This window comes from Ruditapes philippinarum, unplaced genomic scaffold, assembly GCF_026571515.1.
Source record: "Ruditapes philippinarum isolate M1 unplaced genomic scaffold, ASM2657151v2 ctg13907_1_1_1_1, whole genome shotgun sequence".
NCBI lineage: Eukaryota > Metazoa > Mollusca > Bivalvia > Venerida > Veneridae > Ruditapes > Ruditapes philippinarum.
The window spans coordinates 1-23,439 of NW_026860461.1; the positions used below are offsets into that span (position 1 = coordinate 1).

Sequence of the window (23,439 nt, forward strand, 5' to 3'; positions counted from 1 at the left end):
TTTTTTTTGTAATAATTAATGTCATTTACCTGCTTCGAAGCAGCTGTCTTTGCGGTGGTCATTTGTGGTAGTATTACACGGCAGTTCGGAATCACGTGACGAGTTTGGGAGTAATTCATTGGTACTCTGCTCTAAAAGTCCTTTAAAAAAAACATATATTGTGCTATAATTATATATATTGCCCAATCGTTAAGTATACTACGATGCTTGATGATGCTTACTAAAGTTTTAAAGGGTGTTAACGGCGTATGCCAGGGCTATACTAGTATTCGAATATAGACATATACTCATTAGATTTAAAAGTACAAAAAAATTATATAAACATTTTACTATTATGTAGCTGTCGTGGTGCCAAGTTCTGTCTTATATCACAGATTGTCGTTAGTTCCGACAAACTGGTTCAAAAATAATAAATATAATTTATTAGGAATTGTTTCAAATCTAAGCTTAAATAAATCTGATAAAAACTGGACAAATGCTAAAAATGTTGGACTTGGCATAAATACCACCAATAAATGTCCGGAGGGTATGCTCTTCCTCTTGGCTTGAGCCATAAACCTTACTTGCATCCAGATATGACGTAATCTCGTTAATCTGGTTCTCCACTTCACTATCTTCATAGTTAAAATAGAAGAAAAAACATACATGTATTTATGTATAGTTCAACAATTATTCAAAATATATGGTGGCGTATTTAAAACACTTTAGTGCGTCGTGCTAGCGACAGCACGGTAAAGCGCCAACGGCGCTTTGCGGATTTCGTCTTGTTGTCCTGTCGCTAACGATGTACGCCAAACGTCACATTGTCACTTGCCTTGAATCGAAAAATTGGCTATTTGTATTTATCATGCAACTGCTATGGTAACTGCCCGATAACACTTGCCTGATAATTATTTTTGATATCAGGTCAGTAACCTGATATCAAAAATAAGCCCCGCCCATTTTAACGGAATTTTTTTTCAATTGCTTATAATTCTCATTTTCATCAGCTTGTGAATTCTACAATGTAATCTCATACCCTTACAAGTCTTGAATCAAGATGCGATATTTATTTATTGATTATTTCGATTTCAATTACGAATAAATTAGACAGCCAACTAAATGGGTGACGTCATAATTTACATTGCAAATGACATCATCAATGTTTACGTCATACTATACAGTACATGTAAACATAACAAACAGGGTTGATGATTTTCTTTGAGAACTTGTAAATGTTTACTTTATTTTGCCGGATTATTATTTAATAAGTGAACAAATTGTTTCGTTTAAAAAATAAGACGCATGTTTGTGTAGCTTGTGTTTGATTGCCGATTTGACTTTTGTTTGATTGAAATTATCGTGAACTTTTGAATTTGACAATTCAAGACAAAATTAAAGTGCAGTAAAGTTTATGTGATTCTAAGGGATTTTTTTGATCGATGTTTAAATTAAAGGTAAGAATTTTATCGTGATAGGCCTACATTCTGTTGTATCTTTTATCCGAGTCGAAAGTAAAAATGGCCGCCGTTTACAAATTTAAAGTTTCAGGGGCGGAGGAATTTGATGTCAAGAATTATTTCTTTGAACAAAAATCCCCTTTTTTACGAAATTCGCTGTTTAAAAGTAGACTATTTTGTTATTTTGACAGTTTTTAAGTGTTACATGATAAATAGAAAAACATGCTACTGTCTTTTGATATCAATTTTATCAGGCTCGGCTGATATGGGCAGAAAGGGTTCGGCAAGCCTCGCCCTTTCTAGCCCATATCAGCCTCGCCTGATAAAATTGATATCAAAAGACAGTAGCATGTTATTCTCTATATATATAACGACATTGCTTTAACGCGCCGCACGACAACGCTCCGTTTGACGTGCTTCGCTAGTGGCAGAACGACAAGACGACAGTGCGACAACACGCCATTCGGTGCGTTTTGCCAGCGACAAGACAAGACGAAAAGGCAATGTTCAACAATATAGGTTGTGTTGTTGCTATCGACAACGCAACGCGTAAAGTGTATCATATCAGCCACCATAAAAATATGCGTACAGCGTTAAATTCTTAAATATAGTTCTATAAGTTCGACCCTCGATTTTGAATCTTTTTGACAATTTCGCAAAAGCATAACGTACTCCCATGAAAGGCTGGTATATAAACATAGGCGTTACTATTATTTCTATTATCATTATTATTATTATTATTATTATAATTATTATTATATAGAGGATATTTGTTTGTTTTGCATGTAAGATTGAAATATAATTTCACTGAGTGAACACCAGATGCAATATTTTCACGAGTGGCGTAGCCACGAGTGAAAATATAATAGCTGGTGTTCACGAATGAAATATATTTCAATCTTATATGAAAAACAAATAAATTTTCTTTTTATTTCATGCTTTTTAAGTGATTTTTAGTATTTTTTTTACTGATTTTGCCGCGTAATGTCGCGCATTCTCCTTTGTGACGTCATCACATCATGACGTCACATCATCAATTTTGAAATATAGTTCTGTTAAATTTCTCTTATTTTGTTACATTTTTAACATGATGTATGGTGACGTCGACTTTCTTTTCCTAAAGAAGCAAAATTTACGCATGACGGCATTTGTTTCTGCCTGTTATTCCATTTAGTTATGATTTTCTTTTTCATCCGCATTCAGATATAGTTCGGGCTACAGTGAAAATTTATATTTTATAAATTTCACTAGTGGTTTATCAGAATATAATCATTTGATATATTACAATAAAACACTAGAAAGCATGAAATAATAGTATTATTATTATTATTATTAGTTGTTGTTTTGTAGTAGTCAATATATAGAGAATAACATGCTAAGTACTGGCATGCGAGCAGTTCCCGTACAAAAAATCATAGTTACTTAAAACATTATTTTTTATTACGCTCACTCACCAAAATTTGAATTTTACACATCAATATTCGGCTCGTCACACAAATCATGGAAATTCCATCATGTTCTAAACATAGAATAACCCTTACTTATGAGGCCTCAAATGGGGTACCGAAATTACTGTCTTTTGATATCAATTTTATCAGGCGAGGCTGATATGGGCTAGAAATGGCGAAGCTTGCCGAGCCCTTTCTGCCCATATCAGCCGAGCCTGATAAAATTGATATCAAAAGACAGTAGCATGTTTTTCTATTTATCATGTAACACATAAAATCTGTCAAAATTTCAAAATAATGTCAGTCTGATCAGGATCCATGCTGTTCACTATCAGTTTCTCTACTTGTAATAGGGTTGGTAAGCGAACAGCATGGATCCTGATCAGACTGCGCGGATTCGCAGGCTGGTCTGGATCCATGCTGGTCGCAAACCCATTATGTTGGTTTTGACGTGACGCAGCTCATATTTATTTTAAGGGACTTCTTTCGCCATTTTGTTTGAAAAATCTGATAAAACAAAACAAATTTTTGTTGAATTTGGCTTTGAAAACTATCTAGAATGATAGAAAATGTTATAACTAAGAAAATAAATCCGAACACAAATACCTTTACAGGGGCGTAGCTAGGCTGAAATCGATATTACACACTCTCAGGCAGGGGGTTAAGGAGGCCGCTTTAGGCCCCCTTGCAGGTCCAGGGCAGAGCCCTGGTAGGGGTCCAGGGGGGCGAAGCCCCCGGAAGCTCATTGATTTTCACCATTTAGAGATGTTAAAATTATGCATGTTCATGTCCATTTGATGTCCATAAAATTACAAATTGAAGTCAGAAGGAATTTAATATTATCATTAATAACTTTTTATGTAATGATATGACTTGTGTTAATATGTGAAGTGATTTAGAGAACGTCTTAGATATAATTGATAGATCGTATAATAATATTCCAAGGTACTTGATAAACGTTATATAAGGATATACATTGAATAAACAGACGTGTACGCTTTTACTAAGCAGCAAATAAAAGTGACAAAAAAGTGACAAACACATATTTATGTACAACAACGTCAGCCTAGATCACCCTGTCTCTATGGATCTGCAAAAGTCCTAAGTCAGAGAGGTGACCAGTGCTCATCGTTGAGCGCTAGAAAGTCTTTAGCCTTTTCAAGCTGATAAAGGAACGTTCAGCACTGGCATTGCTTGAAGGAATGCAGAGACTTGTTTACATTGGGAAGAAGCTCTGTCGGTATATCTTACAGCACAGATTCGATCTATAGTGGATGGAGCCTGCAACAGTGATATTTCGCACCGTGTTATAGATTTACTGAAAATAATGCGTTTCTTTCATTTATTTTTTTTCTCAATTGAAATATCGTTACTAACTAAAATCTAAAAATATTATCAGTTACTACGTATCGATGATTATTATCTTAAATTACTTTTGTCTGCTCAATGTTCGCGTAGCAGTCGAACTTCTTGTATCATCTCTGTTTCTTGTGCTATGATGAAAACAGTCGTTTATGGCTGTCTGACATTTACTTATACGGCACACAACAAGAAAACTGATCTCTTTTTGGGCTAAAATGCTATATATCACACTGAAAATTGTCCTTCGCATTTGTGAAAATATTGCAAATTTTCATTTCTCAGTGTGATATCTATAGCATACTCATTTATATACATGTATATATACAGGAAATTTTCGTAATTTGTTGTTGTTTTTTTCTTTCTTTTTTTCCCCCCTAATTTATAAGAAAGGTAACATACATAATGCCATTACAATAAAACGCATAAAAAAATGTTTTATTATTACAGATACTATGATATATACATGTATACACTGCAAATGTAAATGTTAAAGAATAGAACACATCTTGAACGCGTATTTGCAACAGATATTGAACGCCAAGACGCGTTCCATTTCTTAATACTAGTGTTCAATTTTTGTCTCCAACTGTTCATATATCAACGCCTTATGAACATCTAGTGTTCAAATTTTAACGTTGACGTTAAAATCCTAACACCAAACCATACCATTATAGAACATGTTATGAACATTCAGGTGTTCTAGTTTTAAATGCCAGACGCGTTCAATTCCGATGCAACAGATATTGAACGCATAGAACATGTTCAAAGTTAGGTATGTTAAAATTTAGAACACTGATGAACACTTATGTTAACATTTGAACACTTGATAAAATAACTGATCTTAGTCATAAAACGAAGAAATCATATTGAGATTTTTTAATTATTCTTCAGTTATTCACAATAACAAAATGATTAATGTTATTCAAAATTTCTTATTTTTTCTAACTCCAAGCCTTATAAATAGTTATAAAGAAAAAATATCTAAAAGACTTTAACAATTATGATCAGAATACATTAACATAAACTCTGTTTTACAAAGTCCTTACGGTATTTTTTAGTACATGTCAACTTGTGAGAGTTTTGAAAACATAAACAATAAACAATGTTCTATGTCGTAAACAAAGTTAATTTCAAGTAACTGAATTTTAAACACAAGCAAACACTCTCCACATCAATTGTCCTCTCCTCTGAATATCATCAGTTTGTTTGGGCTGTTTTCATTTGTCTCTAATTTAGCTGGAAAATCATCTTCTTCATTATCCTGGAAAATATAAATTGAATTTATATACATGTACATAATCTATATTTCCAACACCTGCTAAGTATTTGATTGTTCTATCCACATAGGTATTCATAGATATTTCAAGGGATCAACAGAACCTTATAAGTTAAAGACAGAACTTATATAAGACCATATAAGAACCTATTGTATTGTTTAAGGAAACAAACCTCAACGATCTGTATGGAAGTCCTGAAATTACATCCCCATCTTATTTCTGTATATATTTTGCTCCAGTTTTTTTTAGATCTAGACCTCTATACAGTACAACAGTTCAAGGTGTTCAGCACTGCTCGTTCCACAACAGTATAGATCTACTTACTCGCTATCCTATTAGAATATAAAGCAACAAAATATATATCACTTAAAGATCTACATACAGAATTTAAATATAACATTAATCTTAGCATCTAAATAACCACCGACTGCTCAGAAAAAAAATCTTCATTCTTAAATAGATCTACATGTATATGTAGATCATCATCTAGGTCGACCCTTGTAAAAAGAATAAGGAGACACGTTATGCCACTGTGAGCTACAACATGTCGACTAAGTTCTACTACATATACAGTACATTAATCCATTTAATAAAAATAAAATTTATAGATTAAGAAAGATGCTAATAAAGTGTGTCTTAGAATCTACTTAAAAAAGTTTTTACCGTATTTTTCTTCAATTTTAGTGCTTCAGCTTGCGTTTCGTTGTTGTTGTTGTACTTGAATTGGATGCTAATTATGACGTCATAAATTGTCACAAATCTATTTTTAGACACGTTCTCAATTAGAACATGTGATGAACGCCACTGTTCATATTATGTTCTACTTTATACTGTTTTAATTTTTTAAGCATCATTACTTATTGAATTGTGCAAATGTAACCTCAGTTGACAATATACTGACCAAAAAACTTACCCATGTACTCAAAAACTCAAATATTCTCATGTTGTCTAGTCAGAAGGACTACCATTGAACACTGACGTTCAAGTTATAAGTGTTCAACTGGTACATAGAACGCCTTTCCTGAACACAGGTATTCAAAATAGAACGCGCAATGTTCCAAAATTGAACAAGTGTGAACGCGTCCGGTGTTCTCCTTATTTACAGTGTAGGATCTCACATGAGTTGTCATTGATGTAAAAATATGATGTAAAACGATTAAAGAAAAAGTTACAAACCTTTGACGAGAGTTTAAGAATTTTTAAATAATGCCAACTAATGTAAGTTTCTTTTTTATTAAACAACAAATCGCAATCAAATTTGTATAAATTAATAGAGTTAAATAAAAGTTATATCGCCAGCACAATTTTCTTTTCAAAGAGTTCAATCAAATTTAATTATGATCACACACGAATATATCTTTCAGATATAGTCGTGTGGGATTGTATTATTCGCCAGTAAGTAACTGACGAAAGAAATTATAAAAGTAAAATAATGCCTTTGAGACATAAAAGTTGAAGAATTCTGAGGCATACTGGGCCTTTGAGGTTATACTTTAGGCCCTCCTAAAGTATAACTGAAAAAGAAAACAACAACAACAAACAAGAAAAACGTTTTTATTGTTATATAGGTACATATTTTTCTTCTTGTGCATTTTTGGCGATTAATACAGTTAAAGCGATTTAGTATTTTGTATGGAAGTAAAAATACTACTTTGTTTACATTTTGCTACTTTTATGACAAATAATTTCAAATTAAGCGCTACTTTCTTCATGTAAGAAGCATTTAACAAGCTCTGAAACCATTATTTAAATGTTTTAAAGCAGCACACCTCCAGATTCATGCTAATTTTCATGAAAATTTGAAAATGTATTTAACGCTTTGATATTGTAAAGTTACCAAAATAATGCAATTTAGACATTATCATTGCCACATACAACCTATTTAAATTACTATGAAGAGGTCAAAATATGCAAAAATAGCCCTTACTGCGTTCGTAAAGTTTTACTAGAGTTTTGAATCTTTACTGTATACCTTTCCTTAAATCTTAGTACACGTTTCTCAGGTTTGATTTTATCGAAATATTTCTGCTCATTTGGAGGTGTGCAGCTTTAAAACTTGATCTCGATCATGTTTCTCCTTTTTAAAGAAGTAATAATATATTCATTTCTGAGGCATAATTGTCCGTTTTCTCGACAGAATAAAACGTAGGTATAACAAGCGACGTCGTGTGATTTATCTTTCTGGCACCCCCAATGCAAATGTTTAAACGAACACATTCAATAAATGAACAATGAAACTCTATAAAGTTTATCTGTTCCTGAGAACATTAGCTATTTGCTCGATGGGCGCGGCATCATTGGCCTCGTCGGCGTTACAGCCAAAGAATGGAGCGGCGTTGCAGGTCTCCACGTTAATCTCACCACATACAGTAACTCTGTATGTCGGGCTAAGTGAATTTCGAGCGAGCATTACCGCCGTAAAAACCGTATTATGCTTCATATAGTTCTTTATGGATTAATACTCTTTACGTTATATTATTATTGGAACTTATTTGATCTACTTAAATACTTGGAAGATCTATATTTATATTAGAATCAATGATATAATTAGAGCTAGAAATAAATAAATATATAAATGTTGGAACCATGCCTCAAAACACTCCAACACCACCCACGCCTATACCCTTTAGTTTTCTCACCTTATTTAGTATATTTGAGTTTTCGTTTTCCTGGATCAATATTACGCACGTGCGTAGGTGCGTATATAGAGAATAATAGGTTGGTGCCGTGGATGGAGAAAGTTTATCTGGCGAGGCGGAGGAATTTATTGGGTGAGCCGAAGGCGAACCCAATAAATTCCGGAGCAGAGCCAGATAAACTTTCTCCATCCATGGCACCAATCTATTATTCTATTTATCCTGTCACCGTTTTTTTAAAGAATTTTATTTGGCAAACTTCCTTTAATCACACTATCTTAAATGTTTCTATATAAACAAAGAAGGCCCTAATTATTCTACAACAATGCACTCGCCGTTCTTATGATCTCCCTGTGTATTTTCAAAATGAGGGCGCCATTTTGTTTGTAAAAATGTGATAAATAAAAACAATTTTTGTCGAATTTTGTTGTGAAAACTGTCTAGAATGAAAGAAAATGGTCTAACTAAGAAAATGAATTCGAACACCAATATCTTTTATTCAGTCGTTAACGCTGTACAGACGTTTAAAGTATTGTTTACGTGACGTCACAATGTAGCGCCAAACAGCACGTGCAAAACAATCAAATCAAGTAAATCAAAACCGCGTGTAGGGGTTGAAAATGCAGTTTTACAACGCTATTTTAATATCGCAAACGAGTTAAGTTTCACATTTATTTCACTTTTAATAATTTTTATTTCGCTTGAAAAATTATAGAGTGAAATAAAATAAACAAAGTTTTATCAACGTTTCCAAAATTCGTTATTCTACACACAGAAGATTTAACGACAGTTTTTATATTTTTTTCTTGAAAAGTAGTCCGGCAAACATGCATACCACGTGATCAAGTGCCGTAGATAAGTAAAAATATACGGCACCTTGTTATCGGGCCGAAATTGATACAAGTGACAGGATAAAGCTAGCTACGCCCCTGCTTTAATTCAGTTGTTAACGCTGTACAGACGTTTAAACAGTTGTTTACGTGACGTCATAATGTAGCGCCAAATATCGCGTGCAAAACAAGACGCAATAATATATTGCTGCGCGCTGTAAAATTGCAGTTGCGTAGCAAGCAATAGGGTTCGTAGCCATTTTTCTTTGATAATGAAATTAAATAAAAAGGTTATTTTTTCGTTTTTCGTGAAATATGGTATATATTTTCACTCAACATGATAAAATGCCACATATTTTCACTCGCCGTCCCGGCTCGTGAAAATATGTGGCATTTAATCATGTTTCGTTAAATATATTTCATATTTCACTTAAAAGAAAAAAATATCCTCTTATTATTATATACTTATGAATAAATATTAAAAAATATTGATGAAATAAAATGCGCATTTCCCGTATTATCACTGTAAAATTTATTTTTCACTGCAGTGAAGCATATTTTCCGTATTTTCACTGATACCTTGCCTGACTTTCTTCTTAATTCAGCCAATACACAAAATTAAATGAGAAGTTTTAAGAACTGTATGGTCAAAAAAGAGAAATAAGTACATGATAAACAGAAAATTGAAGTTACATTCTATAAATACAAAATATATTTTCATCTTGTGATATGAAAAGTACCATATTTCATTGGTGGCTACCGCCATTCATGATATATTTATTTTCATGCCACTCAATGAAAATAAATCTTGTGGTTATAGAAAAAAAAACCGAAAAGAGGGTCTACCCTCTGTATATTTTTATATGTCAATCGTAACGTCAAAAGTGTCACGAATGTTTTGCAACAATAAGATGACGTCACTTAACGACGTCATTTCACAACGTCTCCTAGCAATACCAGAATGAGGGCTGAAAGATATCCATGATGGGCGCTGAAATTTGCCAATAGCTGAAATGTCCTCACATAAGGTGAGAATTATAAAAGTTGAGCCCTCAGATGGTACAGGATCTTTACCCCCAGTGAGGGCAGATACAAAGAAACTTGTGGAAAAACAGATTATGTTGGCAAATAAAAGGAGTCAAGTTTTTACTTACAAGGGACCAGGACAGACCCGAAGTCGTTCTGTACCAGGCAGAACATTTAAAGAGGTTCAGTTTACGCATGCACGGGATCAGAGTTTACAGAGGGCTACAGCAGCGGAATATAGCGACGATTTTACCGATTCAAGCGATGATGATTTAGAAGAGGAGGAAGTCAAGCTAACAAATTCACCAAAGCAGAAATTAGAACAACTGGCTGCTGATATAAGTGCGAGTTTAGAAGACAAAGAGGAAAATCATAGAGAGTCTATGAATGTATCAGCACATAAAGGGGTAGATCGTACTAACATGAAAAACGAGGCGGGAAATAAGGTAAACTTCGAGTTTCACCGTTGTGCTTAGCATAATACTACAGTACTTATTACTAACTAAAATGATGATAAATTAATCACAGGGATAACATTTTGTATGCAAATATCTTGACTTATACTTTTATTATATCTAATGTTTATTATGTATTTGCTATTAGTTACACGTCTACGTCCTCGTAAAAGGTTTGGTATAAATATGAGGGATAGATTTTATTTTTTATACACATGAAACATGCATGCTTTTGTACTCCACGGAAAATATTCAATAATTCTGGCTGTCCCAATAAAATGGCCTATAAAGGGGTTTAAGTGAGTTATATCTCTTTTGAGCTAAGATTGTAAGTCCAAGCTTACAGGTGCAATCCACAAACCTATATCAAATTAACAATATGTATGTAAAGATACAGAACAAAATGACATTAAGTGTATCTAATTTGTTCTTTGTTAGTTTACCTGACAGTTCACGTTCTTGCTTTAGATTATTGCCGAATAGCTTTGTTTGTCAATTATAATTGGTACTTAGATATTCCGAATTTATTTCATTCTTTTCATGTATATCATTTATATTACACCAGATACTGCTTATATCACACCAGATTCCTTACCATTTATATTACACTAGATAATATACCATTAACATCACATCAGATACTCGGTCATTTACATAACACCATCTACTATAGCATTTACATGACATAATAATATATCAGTTACATCGCACCAGATACTGCATCATTTACATGACACCAGATACGATATAATAAAAAACATTGAAGAACATTATTTGTTTCGTTGAATTTAAATTGTACATGTTTGGAAACCTTTGAATGAATTGATGTAAGCTGCACCACATTTGTAATACTATCTCCCTCGGGATTCCTCTTCAATTGAAGGAAAATGAAGACCTTGATAAAAAAGATAAAGTTGTAAACGCAGAAAAGGAAAACGAATGTGACCAGGGAATTGAGAAGAAGAAGAAAAAGAAGATGAAGCTCCCAGGGTGTTTTGGTTTCATTTCTACATGGATGGCCAAAAGGAAAGAGAAACGTCGGGAAAAGAAAAGAAAGGCTATAGCTAGCCGCACCCCCACACCAACGCTAGGTAAGAATTATACTTAGTACACAGACACACATCGCTCGCATTTTGTGACAGTTAGAAAATATATGAATATATGAAGAAGACAAAGCTGGTTTTATTTTATTAAACAAGATAATTCATTGACAATACTATTTCTATTTTAGTTCAATATGAGCATAGAAAAGCACGTGGCGGGGAGTCTTTTACTATTGAGGTAGACTGCAAACCAATCGTTATGAAACCGATATTGCCGCCAATAAAGAAAGCTGACGGGCCTGTAAGTATAAATCTCATTTTGAATACAACATACTTTCTATGCATACTGGAAATATTTTTGACGCAAAATGAAAATATATATATGTATTAATAAGGCATTTTATGTAACTGCACTATTTGCTATTCGCTATTCAGTCAGTGTATAAAAATGTTAAAATTTCCCCTATAAACGATCCGTGGTTAAGTAATTTAACAAACGTAATTAGAATAGTAAGTGTTAAAGACATTTGAAATTTGCCCTTCGACCTCAACTAATTAATATATTATATTATTAATCTGCAACGTTAAAAAGTTATATTTAATCCAATGTGTATTTTCAGCAGACATTGTTTCAAATAAATTAAGTCCCATCCCATTTACGCTATATAAGTACCGGGAAAAAACGAAATATGCCGAGTATTGACGAATATACGATGAAGTTGTTAAACAACGGCACTACATGGAACGTTAGGAATAGCCAATAGTCTACTTGTATACTTTGTTACTATTTTGTTACTACAGTATAGATAAATATAATTTAGACAAAATTGCGAATTTTCAAAAGGAAAGTTTGAGTTTGCCTTTAATGTTTGTTACATTTTAACAGATACGACTAGCTTGTGAGGCTCGACAAGAAAAGGCCGAAGCCAAAAGAAATGAGGAGCTTTCCAAAAAGAAGGTTCTGGCAAGAGAACACCAGAGAAAAAAGTAAGTTCACTAAATATTGTCTAACAACCATTTTATAACATATACATGTATATTTGATTACATAATTTACATTGATAAAAGGAATGTGTATGTTTCGTAAACCTGATGTTCAGACAAGAATTGTCATATTTCGCACGTTTAATGATTATATGATTTCGATATGATAAATATCGTATAATTAATATAACACAAATAATGGGTAGCATTAAATCACGCCAGACAATATCTCATTTACATCACACCAAATATTCTATAATTAACATCACACCAGATATATCATTAACAGTATAACAGATATATATCATTTACATTACACCAGTTACAGTAACTATATGATTTACATCACACAAGATACTTTATCATTTACATTACACCAGATTCTATGTTATTTACATCACACCAGATACATATCATTTACTTCACACCAGATAATATATCATTTACATGGCATAAGACACAATATCATTTACATGACACCATATAAAATATAATTTATATTACACCAGATACTGCATCATTTACATCACACCAGTTTCCTTACCATTTATATTACACTAGATAATATATCATTAACATCACATCAGATACTGTATCATTTACATAACACCATCTACTATATCATTTACATGACATATACATTTACATCTTACCAGATATATAAAATTTTCATTATTCCAGATACTATTTCATAGAAACAATATTACTTACATCACACAAGTTACTATATCATTTACCACAACGGATATATAACATGTACACACCAAATTACTATTAAATTTACCATACACCAGATACTATATCATTTACATTACATCAGATACTATATCATTTACATCACACCAGATACTATTTAATTTACAACACAACCAATACTATATCATTTACATTACATCAGATACTATATTATTTACATCACAACAGATACAATATCATTTACATCACACAAGATACTATTTAATTTACCATACACCAGATACTATATCATTTACATCACAACAGATACTATATCATTTACATCACACCAGATACTATATCAATTACATCACACCAGATACTATTTCATTTACATCACGCCATATACTATATTATATCACGCCAGATAATATATCATTTACATCACATCAGATACTATATCATTTACATCACATCAGATACTATATCATTTACATCACACCAGATACTATATCATTTACATTACACCAGAAACTATAACATTTACATTACACCATATACTTAATCATTTAAATTACACAAGATACTTTTTCATTTGCATTACACAAGATATTATTTCATTTACATCACACCATATATTTAAGAAATAATATATCCCAAGCTGTGATTTTATCGCTCAATAGCATCACTGTTTGGAGTTCGGATGCGAGGAATTATATCACAAGGGCGTAGCCCGAGTGATATAATGATGCGCATCCGAACGACAAACAGTGATGTTATCCAGCGATAAAATCACCGATTTGGATATATCATTTCGATTCTAACACGACATCAACAAATAAATGCTGCCGTACTTGATAATTAGCAAAATTGCGCCTGATTTGTTTCCGTACTTATTGTCAGCGCGTCGGATTTTATAGTGGTTACGTCACGTGTATAATGATTACGTCACATGTCTAAATATAGAACGTCAAACAGTGATTTAATAGCATAATAACACACACTTTCGGTTCTTCTATGTTCAATAGGGAAGATTGCGGGTCGTGTTAGAATATACCATTTACATCACACCATATACTATCATTTACATCACACCATATACTTTATCATCTTCATTACTAAAGATACTATTTTATTTACATTACAAAATATATTATATTATTTACATCACACCATATACTTTATCAATTAAATAACACCAGATACTATATCATTTACATTACACAAAATACTATATTATTTACAACACACCATATACTATATCATTTACATCACACCAGATACTATTTCATTTACAACACACCACATACTATATCACTTACATCATACCAGATACTATATCATTTACATCACATCAGATACTATTTCGTTTACATCACACCAGATAGATCTACTATATCATTTACATCACATCAGATACTATTTCGTTTACATCACACCATATACTATATCATTTACATCACGCCAGATAATATATCATTTACATCACAGCAGATACTATATCATTTACATCACACCATATTCCTTATCATTTACATTACACAAGATACTATTTCGTTTATATTACACAAGATATTATATCATTTACATCACGCCAAATACTATATCATTTACATAACACCATATACTATATCATTTACATCACATCAGATACTATATCATTTACATCACATCAGATACTATATCATTTACATCACATCAGATACTATATCATTTACATCACATCAGATACTTTATCATTTACATCATACAATATAATTTATCATTTACATCACACAATATTCCTTACCATTTACATTACACAAGATACTATTTCGTTTATATTACACAATATATTATATCATTTACATTACACCATATACTATATCATTTACATCACGCCAGATAATATATCATTTACATCACATCAGATACTATATCATTTACATCACATCAGATACTATATCATTTACATCACATCAGATACTTTATCATTTACATCACATCAGATACTTTATCATTTACATCACACCATATACTTTATCATTTACATCACACCATATTCCTTATCATTTACATTACACAAGATACTATTTCGTTTATATTACACAAGATACTATATCATTTACATCACACCAGATACTTATCATTTTACATCACACCATATACTATATCATTTACATCACGCCAGATAATATATCATTTACATCACATCAGATACTATATCATTTACATCTCACCAGATACTATATCATTTACATCACACAATATTCCTTATCATTTACATTACACAAGATACTATTTCGTTTATATTACACAAGATATTATATCATTTACATTACACCATATACTATATCATTTACATTACATCATACTACTATATCATTTACATCGCACTAAATACTATATCATTTTACATTACACAAGATATTATTTCATTTACATCACATCAGATACTATATCATTTACATCACACCATATACTTTATCATTTACAGTACACAAGATACTATTTCATTTACATTACACAAGATAATGTTTCATTTTCATCACATCAGATACTATATCATTTACATCACACCATATACTTCATCATTTACATCACACAAGATACTATATCATTTACATCACACCAGATATTTTATCATTTACATCACACCAGATATTATATCATTTACATCACGCCAAATACTATATTATTTACATCACACCATATACTATATCAATAACATCACACAAAAATATATACTCTACATTACTCATTTGGATTGATCAACATTCAATTGTCACATTTTTCTTTGATATATCAAGGATTGAATGCAAGCAAAGAAAGGAGGAGTCCGAACACCGGTTTCAGGAAAGAGTTCGACTCACTATCAGATATAGACAGGCAGACGCAGAAAGGAATAGGAGCCGCATGTCGTCTGAAAGAGCCATCATTAGCCGGATGTCAACCAGAGCAAGAAGCTCACTGGCTGTTTCCTCCTCCTCAGAGTCTGTCGACGAGGGCAATAAGAACGCCCTCAAGGTCGGCAGCTCTCACTAAATTTTAAACCGGCCAACACTCCCTATAAAAAGTAGGCCCATACATTTTGCTATTGTCGCGTGATAGGCAGTTTTTTTCCAAAAAGACTACAAAATTAAACAATTTAATCTCCTTTTACCAGATCATTTTTCATTTTTTAATGTAAAACTTCTTTTTTGACATTTTTTTATATATTCGTTTTCAGCCTTTACGTTTGTGATACTTCTATACGAATTTTAAATCATATTGTTTGTAGCATATGTCCATTGCCAATTTATTCATTGTCAATTTTTTAGTTTGATTTTACTTTCTTTATTTTCAAATTTCTGTTTTTGGAAAACAAAGGTTAAAATCATTTCGCCAGTGGTCTTGATAAATTTTCAAATTATCAAATTCTGTGAAATTTCAACACAATTGTTATATTTTCAGCACTATTTTCAGAGACAATACATTTTCGATATATTATTTTATCTAAATGATTTACTTTACTTTACTTTATTAGAAATTACATCTTTGTTTTAAAATCTTTTTAACAACCTGACCGTGATCTGCCTTGAACAAAAAAAAAATACATAAAACCACGAAAATGAGTATCAAATCTACATTTTGACCTTGATTTATCAACGTCAAGTATGATGATACTTACCAAAAAATCTCATCTCATTTTATCATCCAATCATTCATGTATTCATCTAAAAACCCCAAGAAACAAGGCATTGGTCGTACCGTTTAAAAAAACTCTAAACTTTTAAAAATGCATTTCTTGTCATACCATATGTGTACATTTCAATCACCAATTTGTTAAATTTTCTAAGTTTCATTCATTTTTCTTTTTAACATCTGGTTAGTCATAAAGCGCACCTAGATCATTAAGTATATTTTTGGACATTCTCTTTTTAGCAACAAGGAAATATTTGCGGCTTACACTATACATACTATCTAAACTGTTTGTTTTTTTGTACATTAAAGTTTAAATTTACACTTTTTTGATAATTCATCATAATAATATTATGTGAACAACCTGACCGTGATGGCTATCATCTGCCTTGAACAAAAAAATACATAAAACCACGAAAACAAGTATCAAATCTACACCTTGACTTTGATTTATCAACGTCAAGTATGATGATACTTACCAAAAAAATTTCATCTCATTTTATCATCCAATCATTCATGTATTCATCATTACCCCCCCCCCCCCAGAAAAAAAAAACAAAAAAACAAGGCATTGGTCACTTACTTACAGTTATAAGAAAACTTGATTTTTTTTAAAATACATTTCTTAACATACCCTACGTGTACATTACAATCCCTGTTTTTTAGTTTCTATTATTTTATTTTTGAAATCTGGCTTGTAAGTAAACTTAAATCATTAAGTATATTTTTGGACATTATCATCTTAGCAACAAGGAAATATTGATGATTTACAATATACATAATATTTAAACTGATTTTTTAAACAAATAATTTTACACATTTTTGATAATTCATCATTATTATGTTAGAGCAATAACTTTTTTTCATTTGTATTAACAGTTAAAAAACAATATGGTTATAAATATCATTAATATATAATTATAAGTTTAATTTATAAATTATTTAATGACTATTCACGTGACATGGCTCCGAAATTTTAAGACATAAAGACCCTTTGGCCTGTCGTTATAGGGATGTTGGCGGTTTTGGTTTTTGGCATTTTGCATTTGTTTCAAATCTTTCAAAACTTCCCTCTCAACATTGCACATTTGATATTAAGACTTAAAATAGGCATACCAGTAAAATAAATACATTTACAGTTTATTTTACACATTCTCCTTATACTTGCATAAACAAATAAAAACAATTTTGGATCACAAAGCATACTGCACTTGTTGTTGTTGTTTTACTACCATTTTAACTTCTCAGTAATATAAATCATTCTATCAAGTAATCGAGAAATCACAGATCAGAGACGCTTTGTCAAAATTATAAATGTTTATCAGGATTCAATTCTTAGTGTGTTGATATTATTAAACATTTACCAATTTAATAGTTCTAAATGAATTTATACCTTAATTGTATCATAGATTGGGGACCTTTCTGTTGAAAATGCGTCAGAGCTAAATCGTATACATATACATGCCCATGCGTTAGCTGGTATTAGTTACCCCCACACCATAGCATGCCCATTGAATGGCTCATTTTTTGTTTGGGTTTTACTTGTAGTGATGACAGAGAAAGAAAAAATGATAGAAATATCATATTCAGGTGTTCGTTCATTGGGGTTTCATATTGTGACAATAGGGAACGTGGTTTTATGTTTGACTATGATACAAAAGAGAATATAGCACGACCTTGCAAACTGATCATAATCTGCACTGTTTGTTATTGTCACTCAGGACATATTTTGAAAACAATATAAATGGTATTGTCTAGATTGAAAAATACAGTCGTGTCCATTTTAGAAATTAAGCGGGGTAATGTTTAAAACTTTTATTCATTATTGTAATAATTAATGTCATTTACCTGCTTCAAAGCAGCTGTCTTTGCGGTGGTCATTTGTGGTAGTATTACACGGCAGTTCGGAACCACGTGACGAGTTTGGGAGTAATTCATTGGTACTCTGCTCTAAAAGTCCTTTAAAATAAAACATATATTGTCCTATAATTATATATATTGCCCAATCGTAAAGTATACTACGATGCTTGATGATGCTTACTAAAGTTTTAAAGGGTGTTAACGGCGTATGCCAGGGCTATACTAGTATTCGAATATAGACATATACTCATCAGATTTAAAAGTACAAAAAAATTATATAAACATTTTACTAATCTGTAGCTGTCGTGGTGCCAAGTTCTGTCTTATACCACACATTGTCGTTAGTTCCGACAAACTGGTTCAAAAATAATAAATACAATTTGCTAGGAATTGTTTCAAATCTTAGCTTAAATAAATCTGATAAAAACTGGACAAATGCTAAAAATATTGGACTTGGCATAAATACCACCAATAAATGTCCGGAGGGTATGCTCTTCCTCTTGGCTTGAGCCATAAACCTTTCTTGCATCCAGATATGACGTAATCTCGTTAATCTGGTTCTCCACTTCACTATCTTCATAGTTAAAATAGAAGAAAAAACATACATGTATTTATGTATAGTTCAACAATTATTCAAAATATATGGTGGCGTATTTAAAACACTTTAGTGCGTCGTGCTAGCGACAGCACGGTAAAGCGCCAACGGCGCTTTGCGGATTTCGTCTTGTTGTCCTGTCGCTAACGATGTACGCCAAACGTCACATTGTCACTTGCCTTAAATCGAAAAATTGGCTATTTGTATATATATATAACGACATTGCTTTAACGCGCCGCACGACAACGCTCCGTTTGACGTGCTTCGCTAGTGGCAGAACGACAAGACGACAGTGCGACAACACGCCATTCGGTGCGTTTTGCCAGCGACAAGACAAGACGAAAAGGCAACAACGATATAGGTTGTGTTGTTGCTATCGACAACGCAACGCGTTAAGTGTATCATATCAGCCACCATAAAAATATGCGTACAGCGTTAAATTCTTAAATATAGTTCTATAAGTTCGACCCTCGATTTTGAATCTTTTTGACAATTTCGCAAAAGCATAACGTACTCCCATGAAAGGCTGGTATATAAACATAGGCGTTACTATTATTTCTATTATTATTAGTATTATTATAATTATTATTATATAGAGGATATTTGTTTGTTTTGCATGTAAGATTGAAATATAATTTCACTGAGTGAACACCAGATGCAATATTTTCACGAGTGGCGTAGCCACGAGTGAAAATATAATAGCTGGTGTTCACGAATGAAATATATTTCAATCTTATATGAAAAACAAATAAATTTTCTTTTTATTTTATGCTTTTTAACTGATTTTTAGTATTTTTTTACTGATTTTGCCGCGTAATGTCGCGCATTCTCCTTTGTGACGTCATCACATCATGACGTCACATCATCAATATTGAAATATAGTTCTGTTATTTTAAAAATTTCTCTTATTTTGTTACATTTTTAACATGATGTATGGTGACGTCGACTTTCTTTTCCTAAAGAAGCAAAATTTACGCATGACGGCATTTGTTTCTGCCTGTTATTCCATTTAGTTATGATTTTCTTTTCATCCGCATTCAGATATAGTTCGGCTACAGTGAAAATTTTATTTTATAAATTTCACTACAGGTTTATCAGAATATAATCATTTGATATATTACAATAAAACACTAGAAAGCAAGTAATAGTATTATTATTATTATTATTAGTTGTTGTTGTAGTAGTCAATATATAGAGAATAACATGCTACTGTCTTTTGATATCAATTTTATCAGGCGAGGCTGACATGGGCTAGAAATGGCGAAGCTTGCCGAGCCCTTTCTGCCCATTATCCCCCATATCAGCCGAGCCTGATAAAATTGATATCAAAAGACAGTAGATCTAGCATGTTTTTCAATTTATCATGTAACACATAAAATATGTCAAAATTTCAAAATAATGTACTTTTAAATAGTGAATTTCTTAGAAAGGGGCATTTTTGTTCAAAGAAATAATTCTTGAAAACAAATTCCTCCGCCCCTGAAACTTAGAATTTGTTACATGGCGGCCATTTTTTCTTTCGACTCGAGATTATTTCCTGTGATAAAAGATACAACATAATGTAACACGATAAGATTTTTACCTTTCAGAATCGATCCAAAAAATCCTTAAGAATTACTTAAACTTTACAGTTTACTGCACTTTCTGCATTGAATTGTCAAATTCAAAAGTTCACGATAATTTCAATCAAATAAAAGTCAAAATCGACAATCAAACACAAGCTACACAAACATGCCTCTTATTTTTTGAACGAAACAATTTATTCAATTATTAAAGAATAATCCAGAGAAATAAAGTAAACATTTACAAGTTCTCAAGTCTGTTTGTTAGATCTATGTTTACATGTATAGTGTGACGTGAACATCGATGATGTCATTTGCAATATAAATTATGACGTCACTTCATTGAGTTGGTGCTAAAAGTATTCGCTATCTAATTTATTCGTAATTGAAATCGAAATCGAAATAATAAATGCATAAAATCGCATATTTATTCAAGACTTGTAAGGGTATGAGATTACATTGTAGAATTCACATGCTGATGATGTATAAGCAATTGAAAAAAGTCCGTTAAAATGGGCGGGGCCTATTTTTGATATCAGGTTACTGACCTGATATCAAAAATAATTATCAGGCAAGTGTTATCGGGCAGTTACCAATTTACCATAGCAGTTGCATGATAAAAATGAATTTCCATTGGTCATGTTTGCAATTTGCGCAAATGTTACATTACATGGAAAATATCGGGCTTTATACAATACATAAGCATAATAATAGATTTTTATCATGCAACTGCTATGGTAACTGCATGATAACACTTGCCTGATAATTATTTTTGATATCAGGTCAGTAACCTGATATCAAAACTAAGCCCCGCCCATTTTCACGGACTTTTTTCAATTGCTTATATTCTCATATTACCAGCATGTGAATTCTACAATGTATTCTAATACCCTTACAAGTCTTGAATCAAGATGCGATATCTATTTATTTATTATTTCGATTTCAATTACGAATAAATTAGATAGCGCATCAACTAGATGAAGTGACGTCATAGTTTATATTGCAAATGACATCATAGATGTTCACGTCATACTATACATGTAATCATAACAAACAGGCTGACGATTTTCTTTGAGAACTTGTAAAAGTTTACTTTATTTCGCCGGATTATTATTTAACAAGTGAACAAATTGTTTCTTTTAAAAAATAAGACGCATGTTTGTGTAGCTTGTGTTTGATTGCCGTTTGACTTTTGTTTGATTGAAATTATTGTGAACTTTTGAAATTGACAATTCAAGACAAACCTGCAGTAAAAAAGTTTATGTGATTCTTAGGGATTTTTTTCGATCGATGTTTAAAGGTAAGACTTTTATCGTGTTTCATTCTGTTGTATCTTTTATCACAGGAAATAATCTCGAGTCGAAAGAAAGTATGGCCGCCATTTACAAATTTAAAGTTTGAGGGGCGGAGGAATTTGTTTTCAAGAATTATTTCTTTGAACAGAAATGCCCATTTCTACGAAATTCGCTTTTTAAAAGAAGATTGTTTTGTAGTTATGACAGTTTTATGTGTTACATGATAAAAAGAAAAACATGCTACTGTCTTTTGATATCAATTTTATCAGGCTCGGCTGTTTTGGGCAGAAAGGGCTCGGCAAGCCTCGCCCTTTCTAGCCCATATCAGCCTCGCCTGATAAAATTGATATCAAAAGACAGTAGCATGTTATTCTCTATGTATTGAAAGTCAATTGACTTTAAATATATTTCATATTTTTTATTTAATAAATATATGAAATATAAATATGAAAGTGGGCGGAGTCAAAAGTCATATGAGCTGCGTCACGACAAAACCAATATAGTGCGTTTGCGACCAGCATGGATCCAGACCAGCTTGCGCATCCGCGCAGTCTGATCAGGATCCATGCTGTTCACTATCAGTTTCTCTACTTGTAATAGGGTTGGTAAGCGAACAGCATGGATCCTGATCAGACTGCGCGGATTCGCAGGCTGGTCATGATCCATGCTGGTCGCAAACCCATTATGTTGGTTTTGACGTGACGCAGCTCATATTTATTTTAAGGGACTTCTTTCGCCATTTTGTTTGAAAAATCTGATAAAACAAAACAAATTTTTGTTGAATTTGGCTTTGAAAACTATCTAGAATGATAGAAAATGTTATAACTAAGAAAATAAATCCGAACACAAATACCTTTACAGGGGCGTAGCTAGGCTGAAATCGATATTACACACTCTCAGGCAGGGGGTTAAGGAGGCCGCTTTAGGCCCCCTTGCAGGTCCAGGGCAGAGCCCTGGTAGGGGTCCAGGGGGCGAAGCCCCCGGAAGCTCATTGATTTTCACCATTTAGAGATGTTAAAATTATGCATTTTCATGTCCATTTAATGTCCATAAAATTACAAATGAAGTCAGAAGGAATTTGATATTATCATTAATAACTTTTTATGTAATGATATGACTTGTGTTAATATGTGAAGTGATTTAGAGAACGTCTTAGATATAATTGATAGATCGTATAATAATATTCCAAGGTACTTGATAAACGTTATATAAGGATATACATTGAATAAACAGACGTGTACGCTTTTACTAAGCAGCAAATAAAAGTGACAAAAAAGTGACAAACACATATT

The 23,439-nt window shown here is 32.2% G+C and overlaps 1 protein-coding gene and 1 long non-coding RNA gene across 3 annotated transcripts; one reads left to right on the forward strand and one right to left on the reverse strand.

The window, feature by feature from the left end:
* Positions 1-9: 9 nt before the first annotated feature.
* LOC132760154 (uncharacterized) lies at positions 10-21,117 on the reverse strand. Of its 2 annotated transcripts, XR_009629822.1 has the most exons (5): positions 20,873-21,117; positions 19,162-19,269; positions 18,684-18,794; positions 507-614; positions 10-140 (listed from the first exon to the last, which is right to left on the reverse strand). It is a non-coding gene; the product is annotated as an uncharacterized LOC132760154 (long non-coding RNA). The 2 variants fall into 2 exon arrangements; XR_009629821.1 differs by lacking the exon at positions 20,873-21,117 and having other exon boundaries at positions 19,162-19,423.
* Positions 9,510-17,064, forward strand: LOC132760153 (uncharacterized). Its single transcript, XM_060752062.1, has 5 exons — positions 9,510-10,464; positions 11,357-11,564; positions 11,705-11,817; positions 12,403-12,503; positions 15,965-17,064. The coding sequence occupies exons 1-5, from the start codon at positions 10,006-10,008 to the stop codon at positions 16,197-16,199; spliced, it is 1,116 nt and encodes a 371-aa protein (XP_060608045.1). The 5' UTR covers positions 9,510-10,005; the 3' UTR covers positions 16,200-17,064.
* Positions 21,118-23,439: the final 2,322 nt, after the last annotated feature.